The 12,453-nt window shown below is 43.6% G+C and overlaps 1 protein-coding gene across 4 annotated transcripts; it reads right to left on the minus strand.

Annotated features, from left to right (window-relative positions):
* Positions 1 to 260: 260 nt before the first annotated feature.
* TP53INP1 (tumor protein p53 inducible nuclear protein 1) lies at positions 261 to 12,245 on the minus strand. Of its 4 annotated transcripts, none has more exons than XM_049824164.1 (5): positions 12,139 to 12,245; positions 8,674 to 8,957; positions 7,810 to 8,158; positions 6,085 to 6,118; positions 3,551 to 3,687 (listed from the first exon to the last, which is right to left on the minus strand). In XM_049824164.1, the coding sequence occupies exons 2-5, from the start codon at positions 8,783 to 8,785 to the stop codon at positions 3,670 to 3,672; spliced, it is 513 nt and encodes a 170-aa protein (XP_049680121.1). In that variant the 5' UTR covers positions 8,786 to 8,957; positions 12,139 to 12,245; the 3' UTR covers positions 3,551 to 3,669. The 4 variants fall into 4 exon arrangements, with proteins under 4 accessions (XP_049680100.1, XP_049680090.1, XP_049680121.1 ...); XM_049824155.1 differs by having other exon boundaries at positions 7,810 to 8,161; XM_049824143.1 differs by lacking the exon at positions 6,085 to 6,118 and having other exon boundaries at positions 261 to 3,687.
* Between the last annotated feature and the right edge of the window lie 208 nt (positions 12,246 to 12,453).

Raw genomic sequence — 12,453 nt, forward strand, 5'->3', positions numbered from 1 at the left:
GACCAGGAAACACAGCAGTTGGCAGAGATGCATAACACTAAGTGGACCGTGCATTGTCACTTGATCAGCAATGCAAACTGATTCCCAGAGGAACTTCTGTACTAGAGCAAGCATTCTGAGATACTCTGTACTTGTACCTACCACACCTGAATGGGGTGCTCAGGCATTTGGATTTTGACCAGCCTGTAAAAAAAACCAACCAACCAAAAAAAAAACACCAAACCACCCAAACCAACAGACTGAGAATTTTTAATAGGCCATTTTTTATTGAGAGTTAAGATCATGTCTCCCCATGGTGTGCAGAATGCACTATGAAAACAAAATACAGAGGATCACTTTAGTAAATACACACTGGTTAAGCAATGCTACTTTTTGGCAAAGTGCTGTATTTTGTCGGTTTTCAGCTTGTGTTAAACTATTAAAAAAAAGAGCCAGACATTCTTCCATATCAAAAGGACTGCTACAAATAGAGAAGTGGCTCTGGAGAGAAGCTGCCATATATGCATAGACTGATGTACAGTATTAATCCTAACTGAAATGTCCCTTTTGAATCTTCAAGTTTGCTGTGTAGAAGGCACAGTTTAAAATGCAAATCTGTCTATTGACCAATACATATGAAAATAGATTCAGCAAGATTCATTAATATCAATCAGTATGAGACAGTGCAAGGCCTCCACTTTTACATGAAAACACACACACTTTAATACAATTCAAAAACCCATATAAAAAGCCACACAGCTCACTATTAAAACAGAAAACCAAAATAAATCTAATCGCCCAATAGCTTCAGGCACAAAACAGGGCTAGACCAACATAAATATGTAAAACAAATTAACAAAAAGCCATTGATGCAGTACTATCTCACACAATAATATGGTTTCCAATATTACAAATTGAGAAGCACAGCTTTGTGCAACAAAATAGTTTATATCCTGAAAGATATAGGTTTTCATCACCAGAAAGTCATCTAGTAATGTAGTATAAAAAGATCAGTATCTCCCAACTCTAGGAGCAGTCTAAAGTTGCATTTACTTGCCTACTGAGAAGAACAGACCAAGGCTCTCATTGTAATGCCCGAGAGCCTTATACTCTCAACTCCATCTCCCCGTTAAGAGTTAAAGGATTACTTACTCCTTCCAACACGGAGAGGTGGAGACTCCATCTTCCTTCATTTCACTTTAAGAAAATTAAAGCTGAAGGAAAGTAGTTACTTTTATATAAAGAAAAATACAGGAAAGCAAAGAATTTTCCTGAGCTAGAAAGTTGGCAGTGAGGAGAAGGAAGTTTAAGCCAGGCAAAAATTTGGAGTGATAAAGGTAGATAATCTGAGCCAAGTAAGAATATTCATGAACATACGAGAGACTGGTGAAAGTAGTTATTTGCAGATAAACCAGAGTATTTGGACCACAAAAGAATTGTTGTATGGACATGGGCACATACTGCTGAAGAGACTAGTAACAAAATCCATTTTGGAAACTCATGATGTGACCAATTTAGTTTTCTTTCACTATCCACATGAATTAGTATGTCTTAAAAAAACCCAACAAACTAGTGTATCCAGGAAAGCACCTCTTGCTTTTATACATTTAACTATGTGTTAACATATCTTTGCAACAATCCTAACTAATCCCAGTGAAGCAGCACATCTGCAGTGAAATAGAGGTTATAAATGCCATTTCCTGTACACTAAGCATGTTCCACAACAATTCCAGCTGCAGAATGTGCAACAGTACCACTACATCGAGGTCAATGCAAATTATCAGGAGTTTTGCTTCAGTGAAATGAAGCATTTGGCTAAATTTAAAATACTTCATAGGTCTGGAATAATTCACATTATTGATTTTTCCTAATTTCAGAGACTCCTCACATGACTCCTTATATAACTTCTGTATATGGACTACTGGAAGACATGGTTGAATGTAATGTTAAAACTTTAATGCCCTAGGCACTAAACACAAGGAAAAAACAGTAAGTCACATTAAACACTGACCAAAAGAGGGATAAACTTACTTATTTCCCCCATTCTTTCAGTGCAGACTTCCACTTCCTCACCTCTATAACTATTTTAATCTACTTCCCAGGTATCAGGGTTCAGCACGCCATGTGGCTGCTGTGTGATCCACGCTCTTTTTAACAGGTGAACTTCACTTTTTTTTAAGTGCCTGGCAACTTCCAAAACATCTTGCACAGTGTTCTTGAGAAAACTACTTGTTAGTTTTAAATGGCTTTTCTTTCCTGTTGGCCCACAGAATTACTATCCAGTCCTTCTGCAGCCAATGGGCCGATCTATCTCAATTTTTATACACCCTGTTATCACTCTGTTTAGTTCTGTAAGACTGTTTTTCGGCATCCTCTTTTTCCTGCCAAACACTGCCCTTCATTTCCAGTCACAATTAACTTGGACTTCATTTTCACAGAGAGAGAGAAAAAGAGAATTAGCAGAACTTCTAGTAAAACCTTCCTTCTGGCTACTTTTGAGCTACTCTCAATCTGTAAATATGAGACAATATAACAGCAATTAGCAGCTCAGAAATAGCTATCCATCAGCCTGACTTCTTTAAAGAAGAGTCAGCTACTGATGGGATTAGAAGAACAGTCAATCCACCATCTTTTTCCTTTAACTAGACTAGATATTAAATGAAATAGGGTAGGGGAAATACATATTTCAAAGACAGAAAGAGGAAGAGTTAGAGAAAGGGAGTAAGAACTTGAACTGTACCAAGTAAAACCCAGTTCAGCTCTCTGGGTTGTGCATCTGCACTTAACCCATAGGTCCACTTCTCCTTCCACTCCACTGTGAGGTACTACATCTCTAACACCAGTGCCATATCATACTGCAACAATATTGGGGGGACATTTAACCTTTTTCTGATACCTATATCAAGTACCCAACACACCTACACAGACTCCACTAACACAAGTAGGTACTAGGCAATTTAGATTAGATGTCCTTCTTGTAACAGCTCAGCATAGCTATGTAATATCCACCAGCAGCTATAGTATTTCCTTGTTAGAAAGTGATCATATATGCTGAATACAGACAGATACACAAGCTGTCAAGTACTGGTCATTAAAGCATTCGGCTAACCTCAAATTTTCTAACTCCACTTTGATTAATGCAAAATGTAACCGATTTCCATCTCAGTTAAGTTTCTTAAAATACCAGCTAAGAACCCACCTATACATCATAGTTTATAAAACAGCACACAAGCTATCATACTGATAGGCTTCCAATGCATTGATATTTAACATCAACGTTTAGGACTCGCTGCAAGACGTTTGGAAATTTATGTGTCATTTCAAAAGAATGCAACACTAATTATGATTGTGTTTGAGGGATTGACAATCAGCTTCAGGTTGACCACACTTACCTATGCATGAAAACAAGAGCAACCTAAAAAAACCAATTAGACTGTAGATTAAAATCATAAGAGCCATCAGTAATTGAACTGACGCTGGCAAGGCTGGTGAACAAACAGTCCGTTGTGCTTGATTTGCCGAGAGTGGCAATCCCTGGTAAGGTTTTGGCGACGGAGACTGTTTCTGTTGAGATAGTGTCTTCCATTATGTTCTTTTAACCAGTGGGTAGGACGAAAGCTCTTGTTTTTTTCCAGAAAAGTTGAACGAGTAGCAAGAGCTGTGACATAGCAGTGAACACGCTGTCCTGTTTCATTTCGGGCCTCCAGTCTAGAAACGTAACAAGCAGATATCAGTCATTACTGGGTGCATTGGAAAGACATGCAAAGTATAAAGGGCAGAACATGGACATAAACATCCAGCACTTCAAAAGGGCACCCTTATTCTACTGGACAGAGATGTGGGTGGAGGCGAGGTCAAGCCAGTTAAGAAAAACCACACTGGTAAGTAATGCATAGTGCTGCTAACTCACTTTTTGTGTGAGGGCACCACAATAGCCTTCGGACTTTTGTCTGGTGTCTTATACTATTGCGCCCATCCTTCCCCACCCCCCATTCTCTAAGTCCAAGATGCAATATAGATCAGAAATACAAGGCAATGTGTGTCACACTGCTCCAACTTTAGAAGACTTGGAGTTATCCACACGACAAAGTTTGATTTAAAATCATCTTGAACATAGGTGTTTCAGCCTGAAAACAGAAGCACACTAATGAAAGTATGTTTGGATTGCCAGCCACACAAGCAAATCCAAACAACATTCATGCAAAGGAATGAGAAAGATAGACCAGTTGTGACACACGCAGGAAATAACTTAGAAGGATTGTTCCTCAACCAGCCCTCTAGATTTCATGAGCAGAGAGTCAGCAGTTTTGGCAAACCCTTATTCCATCATGCACTAGTGAAAAACAAACCAGCAGCCTATGCAAGCAGGGACTGACATATTGAAAAAGGACCTCCCTACTTGACAGAACAGTCACTGGTGTTTCCTGAAACTTCCAAAGTAAAGCTAAAAATAGCCTGGCAGTTTTAAAAGCAAAGCAAATCCCAGGTCTGAGTGCCACAGCCGGTGTGAGACTAGTGACACAAGAGTTCCTTGCCTTCTCTCTACCCCACCCAGGACCAAAGGACTAGCTGTCAACTCAGCAGCGCCCAGGAAAGATGTCTGCAAGACATCTAGCTCAGGCATGAGCAAGAGGTCTCTTGGGAAGTCTGTTTTTCAGCACTAGCATGACCCTATAATAAAGTCTCTCCTGGAAGAGGTTAACTGGCATTTATTGTATGTCGTCTCTGTAGACATAAGTCTGGTCTGCCATGCCCACAGTACACCCCCGTAGCCTTGCTCTTGCAGGGCTGCAGGTGCCTTGCACAGAAGTGAGCTCTTCTGCCTCCCGCCACTCCACACTAGAGCAAAATACTCCCTGTCAGCAAGGGAATACTCCCTCCCTTCTACTTTTTTCTTTTAAATATCCAAATCCACTTGCTTTTGGCTCCTTGGGTAGCTTGATATGACTGACTAAAGCCTACAGACTCCAGAACAGCCATGCGTGACGCGATGGTTTTCCCCTGTTCATTCACTGGATTTTGTCCTAAACCTAGCACTTGAAATACAAAGCAAGAAATACCAGAATAACACAGCACAAACCAATTCACAGAGCCGTGTAAATACTTTCTATGCAAATTACACCAGTTTAATTTACATGAGGGTGCCTGCAAATATGGGGCTACTGTTTTCTATATGGGGTGATCCCTTAACATGTTCAACAGTGCTGGAGGCAGAACTCTAAGAAAAGCCTTTCTGGGGAAAGCCATAAGGAGCTAGGAAGCCACACCACACTCATTAGAACTTGTATTTCCCAAGCCTGCCCTTGCTGCATGTCATTAGCTATAGCAAAGGGCATCAACACTAAGACAAACTGTTGTGGTTTGTTACGGAAAAATATGACTAACCTGACAAACAGGGGTAAGTTTATACAACATCCTTTTGTTTTGAAAGGAATTTAAAAGGAACAAATAGATTTTCTCCACAAAAGGAGAAAAACTGGTTTAAAATTGCTGGTTGAAGGTATTTAAGCTTTCTCCCCTCTTATCAAATACCCTTCCAGCACTGGTTTGCAAACCAACACTCTTCTACTTGTCATCTTAAAGTGAAACTGGGATAGCAGAGGTAGTTTGAATTAGCTAAAAGGCCACGTACTCTTCCGAAATGGAGCATTTTGGTATCTTAGTGGTTGCCTTTGGTAGCCTGGCACTAGCAAGCCCCGGCCACCGAGAGAACAGGGCTGATGAACTCCCATCAAAATTGTCAAAATGTAGTTTTAGAGGGGCTGTGTCTAAAGCCAGAGCGTCACGACATACATTCGCTGCTGCACCCCCGGCATCTATTTTGCTAGAAAGCGTAAGTGTCCTGCTAGTTGTGCTATAGAGCCAGACCTTACAAGAAACATTAAAGGCTTCAGACCCCACCCCAATTAATATTTAAGTAAATTTTCTGCACTTAGCATTTTGGCTTGTTAAAGCAGCTGTAGTTAGGCTTGATCAAGTAACATCATTTGGCACAAAGGTTAGTCCTAAAACCAGTATTGTTTTGGCAGACAAGGCTCTAGAGGAAGCAGTGTTGCTAGCAGACTGATCAAACAAAAAGCATTGTCCCAAAACAGTAGTACTTACTGTGCCAGTGTGCCTTAAGCAGCTTTTCTTGGCCCTACAATGTTAAATGGCCAACCATTAAACCACTAGAGACTTCAAAACAGCTTTTGAAACTTACTGCATTATCAGTATAAATTGATGTTCCCAGTTCTGTACTCTACCTCAACTTTAGACTTAAGTCTCCTCCCAGTTCTGCCACCCAAAATAACCTATACAAAAGCCTAGATCCTCTGACAAAGCAACAGCACAGGATTCAGTGTGAAGAAACTTTAAGCACACACCAGTTGAAGATCATCACACCTTTAGCTTCCCCACACATTAAAGCAGCTTAACTGTACTGTGTAACATAAGACAGGATTCTTCTCCAGAAGAATTTATACTAGTATTCCCAGTTTAAGTCACTGAGAAGTCAGTATCTGATTTTGCATGTTACTATCCACTGCAAATTGATATTTTGGATAAACGGGTCTACTGTCTTCCACTAGGGCATGCCCTACAGTCTACCATTCTCTTGCAGATTCCTTCAGACCCTCATTTTAAAAGGTGCTGTATGCTCATAGCTTCTCCCCGATTTAAGTTAAGCTACACCCTTGATGCTTAACATCAAACTGCCCTCCCCAAATTACACAAGTCCCCCACTCTAAGATTAATGGTATCAGCACTATACTTCAATATTATACAGCAGCATGTCATCTCAGTCACCTGTTTCTTTGAACTAAGAACTTTAAATATGGCAAGAAGCTGATCAGAAAAGTCAACAGGCATCTACCTACAGGAACTCCACTACTACACTCATTTTTTCCTGTATAAAAAAAACAAACTGTATACTAAGCTTTGTTAACTGATTCTAAGGGCAAGTACCAGATGGGATAAAAAAAATAAATAAAAGAAATCAGCCTTTGTTATTAACCAGGATTCACAAAACACCCAATTATTTCCAAATCAATGAACACATGGGCAAGTGTGGAGTCATAATGGCAAAGATATACTCTATTTGTGTACATCCATGTATACTATACTTGTATAGCTGTATATACTGGACAGTTAACAGCAAAGCAGCAGCGCATGGCAAACATGCCTCTGCAATAATCCCACATGGCCAAATCTTTAGGACTCAAAACCAAAAAGCACAACTTCTTACCCTGCTAAAAGTAGAAGTTTGTAGCACAAATTTTTATCTTGAGGGGAGTAAGTTTTGTGGAATATTTCAGTTTGCTTTTGTTCCACAAATCGCCCATGGAAAAATTTAATCCTGTCCTAATCTATCACTACCTTGAGGAAAAAAAAAAAAAAAATACCAAAACAGACTTCCCTGTCAGGATAATTAAAGTAATATTTTTCATCTCATGAGGTAACTGAAAGGGTACCAACTAACAGTTATGAAAAATACACATAGCTATGATGGGGGCAAAGTGTTTTCAAATCTGTGTTACCAGCTACACAGTTAACTGCCACCAGTTTCAACAGGACTGGAGCACATTCTGCAAGGGAATAATTAGGCTCCATAAATATTCATTGCAGTGTCAAAATAGCATACCCAACTGTTTCCTGACACAGTCATCTTGCATAACATTTTTCTAAGCAGGCAGGCAACCCTGACCATCCTACCCACCTTGTGCAGTATTCATGCTTTATTCACTTGCTCTGAAATAAGCTGGAAAATTCAGTATTAAGTGTCTAAGCTGATCAAGTAGAAACCAGATATTTTCAGCAACAGAGCTCCTTGACAAGAGAAGTCAGACGTACCTGGGACTACCTGGGCTGCGAAACTCCTCATCTCCACATCCAGTCTCATTAAGGCTGTGACAGGCATTGTGGACAGCATACACAGACATGCTGGGATGCTCTATTAGGAGGTTCTCCATTGGACTGGTTTCCACTTTGATAGTGGTTAATCCACCTGCAGTGAAACATGGGGGAGGGGTAATAAACCAGCTCTCCTCCATAGGACACGACTCAAACTGGATGAAGCAAGACTCGCTGGCCTCCGGCAAGTGTTCCAAGGGAGACGGTAAACAAGAGAACACGGGCGAGCCGTCTGCAGCTGATGCTTCAGTGATGTCCGCTTCCTCCGCGGAGCAATTAGTGCAAGTGTCTGCTGCAGGCAGCCATTAGTCAGTGGAGAGGAACCCATGGATGTTGGTGATTGCAGGGGGTTGAAAACAACAAGGTTGCAGGTAGCCAGAGATGCAATAAAAAAAAAAAAAAAGACAAAGAAACAGAAACAAACCTCTATTAGCACATACACATGTGTTTATTTTTTTTAAAGCAAGGGGAGTGGAAAAGGGAGTTCCCTGATAAGCCACACTAGAGACGTAAAACAACTGCTATCAGTAAAGCAATACAATTGCGTAATAAGTCAAATATATTTTATGTGTACAAGTGGTTCTGCTGAAGCCCGTGTCAGGCTTATAAACCTGACATCATTTTTCTCATCGGTTTGCATAACATGTTTTGGTACATTCGTTTGGGAGACACCCTGTGCTCTAATCCACACTGGTTTTGCTTAGGTAAAGTTTCTCCCAAGCTACTGGTTTCTTCACACGGAAGTAAGACAAGTAAGAGCCAGAGCAGGACAAAGGCAGAGCTTATGCTTGACAGACATCTTACCTATAAAGTCAACTAGAATCCACTCGTCGTCTTCCTTCTCACTGAACTCTGGCTCTTGGCTGGACAAGCTATCAATCTCTCCCATGAGCATGTTATTTAACCTCTGGAACATTACTAAGGCAGGAGCAAGACTTTGGCTGGTAGGTCTTTATATCCAAGGTTCAAGGCACAGCTCACACTGTACTAGCAGAGTGGCATAGACTTGAGATTAAAGTGCATAGATGCTTTATCAGCTTAGGTACAGGATATGCAGAGGCATGACTGGTAAACAGTTTATGCAAAACCTGCAAGAAACAATGACAAGGGTCTTAATGGCAAAGCAACACATAACATCCCTAGGGAACAAATTAAAGGCCCTCTCGTTAGCGCAGTCTGAGGTACCAGTGAACATTTTTCCCTAAGAGAAGAGGCAGCTTCACTGGCATTCACCATCACCCTCCCAGCTAGATACATACAGAACAAGCCTCGGTCCCTCCTCCGAGCTGAGTGCCTTCCTCTCAATCCTCCTCCCCATGCAAAGGTGTGTTCAGCTGTCAGCTCCCACCTTCTCCTATGGGAGGAGAGGACTCTTTTACAAGAGACCCTTGTGCCTACGCTCACCGAGGTGCTCCCCCAGCTCCCTGCCCGTCTTCCTCCTGGTGGGAGAGAGATGCAAAGGGCAAGAGCATGTTTTCTGCTCCAGAGAGCCCATCTCCTCAGTTGACACAGCCTCACACCTCTCCCAGAGACTCCTGTGAGGGCTCCCAGGGGTGCCCAAGGCAGCGTTTCTTCCCCCCCAATCACACACAGCTCAGGGCCACTGCTTGCAAGTTAACACAGTAGGAAGGCATGTCCCATCTTCAGGTTCAAAGTGCACTACATAGCTACTGGTGGGATCATTTTCACAGCAAGTGCCCAACTATTCGTGTATGGTAAGTCTAAGTTACAAGGAAAAGAAACTCATATACTTAATTAAAACCAACGTTTATTTCTCAAAACACTTCCCTAAACCTACATGTAATTAGTCACCATAAGCCTGAACTCTACATTTGGCAGTTAAGATGAAAAATCCCATTAGTGCCGATAAGCTGAATGTTCAACCACCTCAGATCAGCATGCTTACAGCCTTTGAATATTTATGTGTGTGCCAATAAATAGAAGCCATTAAAGTAGCTGAAGAAGCAAAGACTATATGTGAAAAATATTCACCACTTTAACTACAAGTTCATTCAAATACTACTATGGTGAAATTGTCACAGCATGTCAGAATTATTACAGATTAAATACCCGTTTCATAATTAAATAGGGAAGAAGATATGCATGTAAGAGGGTACGAGTGTCTGCATTCAGAAAGGGAGTAAGACACACTACACTGGACAAACCCAGCCATTAGAAGAAGATACAACCCATAAAGAATATAATTTAAGGCCAGTACACCCTGCTTCACCCTATAACTCTCAGGCCACACTAAAAGGGTCATTCTGGCCTCCTATGTCATCTTACCCCAGGACACCAGACCCCATCATCTACTTGTTCAAAGCAAGGACAAGCACCTGCTCCATACAGTACTGCCTCTATAGATATTTATGCAGCTACCTCCTTATTCAAGCAGCACAGAAGGATAGGATTAGAATTTGAAGTAGTCTTCAGAAGCAATATGAAAAGGTACAGTGTAACTCAAGTGGTTATGCGCTCTAGTTCTTCGACAGGAACTATCAGCTGCAGGAAAATACAAGACTGGCAACAACTGGCTGAGCTGCAGTAGCGATAAAATGCTAGTTTTTAAGACCATGCTTGACAATGAAACATCTGGGCTCTCTTTAAGAGAGCTACAAGAATGATCAGAAGTCTAAAGAAAACCAGTAAGTTTAAAAAATTGAAAGGCTTAACAGAGGGAAGAAAAAAAAAAAGTCAACTGTAGTCAATTATGTGAAGAGAGGCAAAAATTTATTGCCTTCTACATTCACAGCAAGAAGAAGTGGCAGAAGTGGCTTTTAACTGCAGTAAAGTTCAATTTTTAGTGGTTACTGGCAGGAAACACTTTTAACCATTAAGGTTGCTAAGCCCTAGATGGGTTACTTAAAGAAATGTCAGATGCCCATAGTGTTCCTATGCATCTTCTTGAGAAGGCCCGAGCACTGCAATTGTAGCCAGAGTTTGCCACGGATATGGAAATGGACTCCAAATGAAAGCCTGAAGTCTGTAGCTTTCCAGTTATCTTCCACATCCATCCCTAACCCTCTTCCGGCACAAGTCCTAGGAACAAAAGAATTTGTTTTTTCTTTAGGCTAACTAGCAAGCCCTAGTGTAACTGCCGGTCAGCACTGGCTTTCCCTGTACTCCCACATGCATGTGTCGCCTCTTTCCTAGATCAAGGCTGGACATACCTTCAGGCAGAGGCTGTCTTTTTGTTCTGTGCATAGAGCAGAGCAAGATGAGAGCTCACACTCCTACATTAAAGCTCCAGAGGCATCGCAGCAACATCAGACGACTAACCCCTAACAAGCGAGGGATCAGCGTTCTTGAGAATGTAAGCTAAACAAGCTACAGCTTTCGACCCGTAAATGTCTTCCTGTAGGTCAGGAGCAATTTCTCCCATTGTCCCCTTCCCCCACTCCAACAAGGAGGATCCAAACAACCATCTGAATCATTTAGAAACTGGTGGATGTTTTGACATCCTTTTGGACAAGTGCCTTTAAAAACGCCACACTTGCGTGCTATTGTGCAAGGCCGGTGGGGACCAAGAAGTGACACTCTTTTGTTATCCCGGGCCATCCTTAGGGGAGGCAAACGGGACCGAGGCTGAAAGCGAAGGTACTCCTTCGGCAGGAACTATCAGCTGCAAGAAGAGAGAAGACTGGGAACAACTGACTCAGCTACAGTAGTGATTAAGAGGCTGTTAGAGACAACACACCCAATGCATGTCAACAATACTGTGCTGCTGCTGCTGCAAAAAAGAACCCTTCTTTTTTCCCCTACCCCAGCAGAGGAGATCGGGCGCATGCTAAGCAGAACAAAAAACCGAGAAGAAGGCACCACCGCCCCAAATCACTTCTGCAGCTCCCTGCTGGAGCCCGGCTGCCGGTCCCCCGGGCCCTCAGCTCGCCGCCCCTCCCCAACCACCAGGAGGCTCCAAAAAGCCGCTTTCGCCCGAGCCGGCGGGTGACCGGCAGAGCCCGTTCCCGGCTGCGCTCAGGCGCCCGGCCCCGCCGCTGGGCGGCGAGGGAGGGGAGGGAAACGGGACGGACGACGACGTGACTACCGGCTGCCCGACAGCCGGGAAAAGGGGAAAACCCCTCCCGGCCTCGGCGTTCTCCCAGGAGAGAGAAGCCGGGCTGGATGCACGGGGAGACGGGAGCCCTGCGCGCTGCTGCTGCTGCTTTTCTCCCCCTCGCCCGGGCGGCTCAGACCATTACGGCCCGCCGCGGAGTAAGCCAGGACGCCCGCAGCCCGCTTAAGCCCCAAACCCCACAAGAGCGAACTCACCGAGACCGGACCGGACCGCGCCGACTCCGCGCCCCGCGGAGCCCTTTGTTGTTATAGCCGCGGCGCGCAGCTGACGGCCCGGCCGCCCCGGCCCCGCCCCTCCCCGCCCCTCCGCCAATCAGCGGCGCCGCCGGCTGTCGCTAACGCACGTGACGGGCGGGCAGGGACGCGGCGGGGGGGAGCGGCGGGGCGGGGCGGGCGCGGGGGGCGGGGCGGGGCCGGATGGCCCCGCCCCGCCCCCCGCGCCCGCCCCGCCCCCGCGTTACCGGAGCCGGTGCCTGCGGATAAATTTGCTAAGTTTGGGGAAGTAAAGTG

This window comes from Accipiter gentilis, chromosome 2 (assembly GCF_929443795.1).
Source record: "Accipiter gentilis chromosome 2, bAccGen1.1, whole genome shotgun sequence".
NCBI classification, from domain to species: Eukaryota; Metazoa; Chordata; class Aves; order Accipitriformes; family Accipitridae; genus Astur; species Astur gentilis.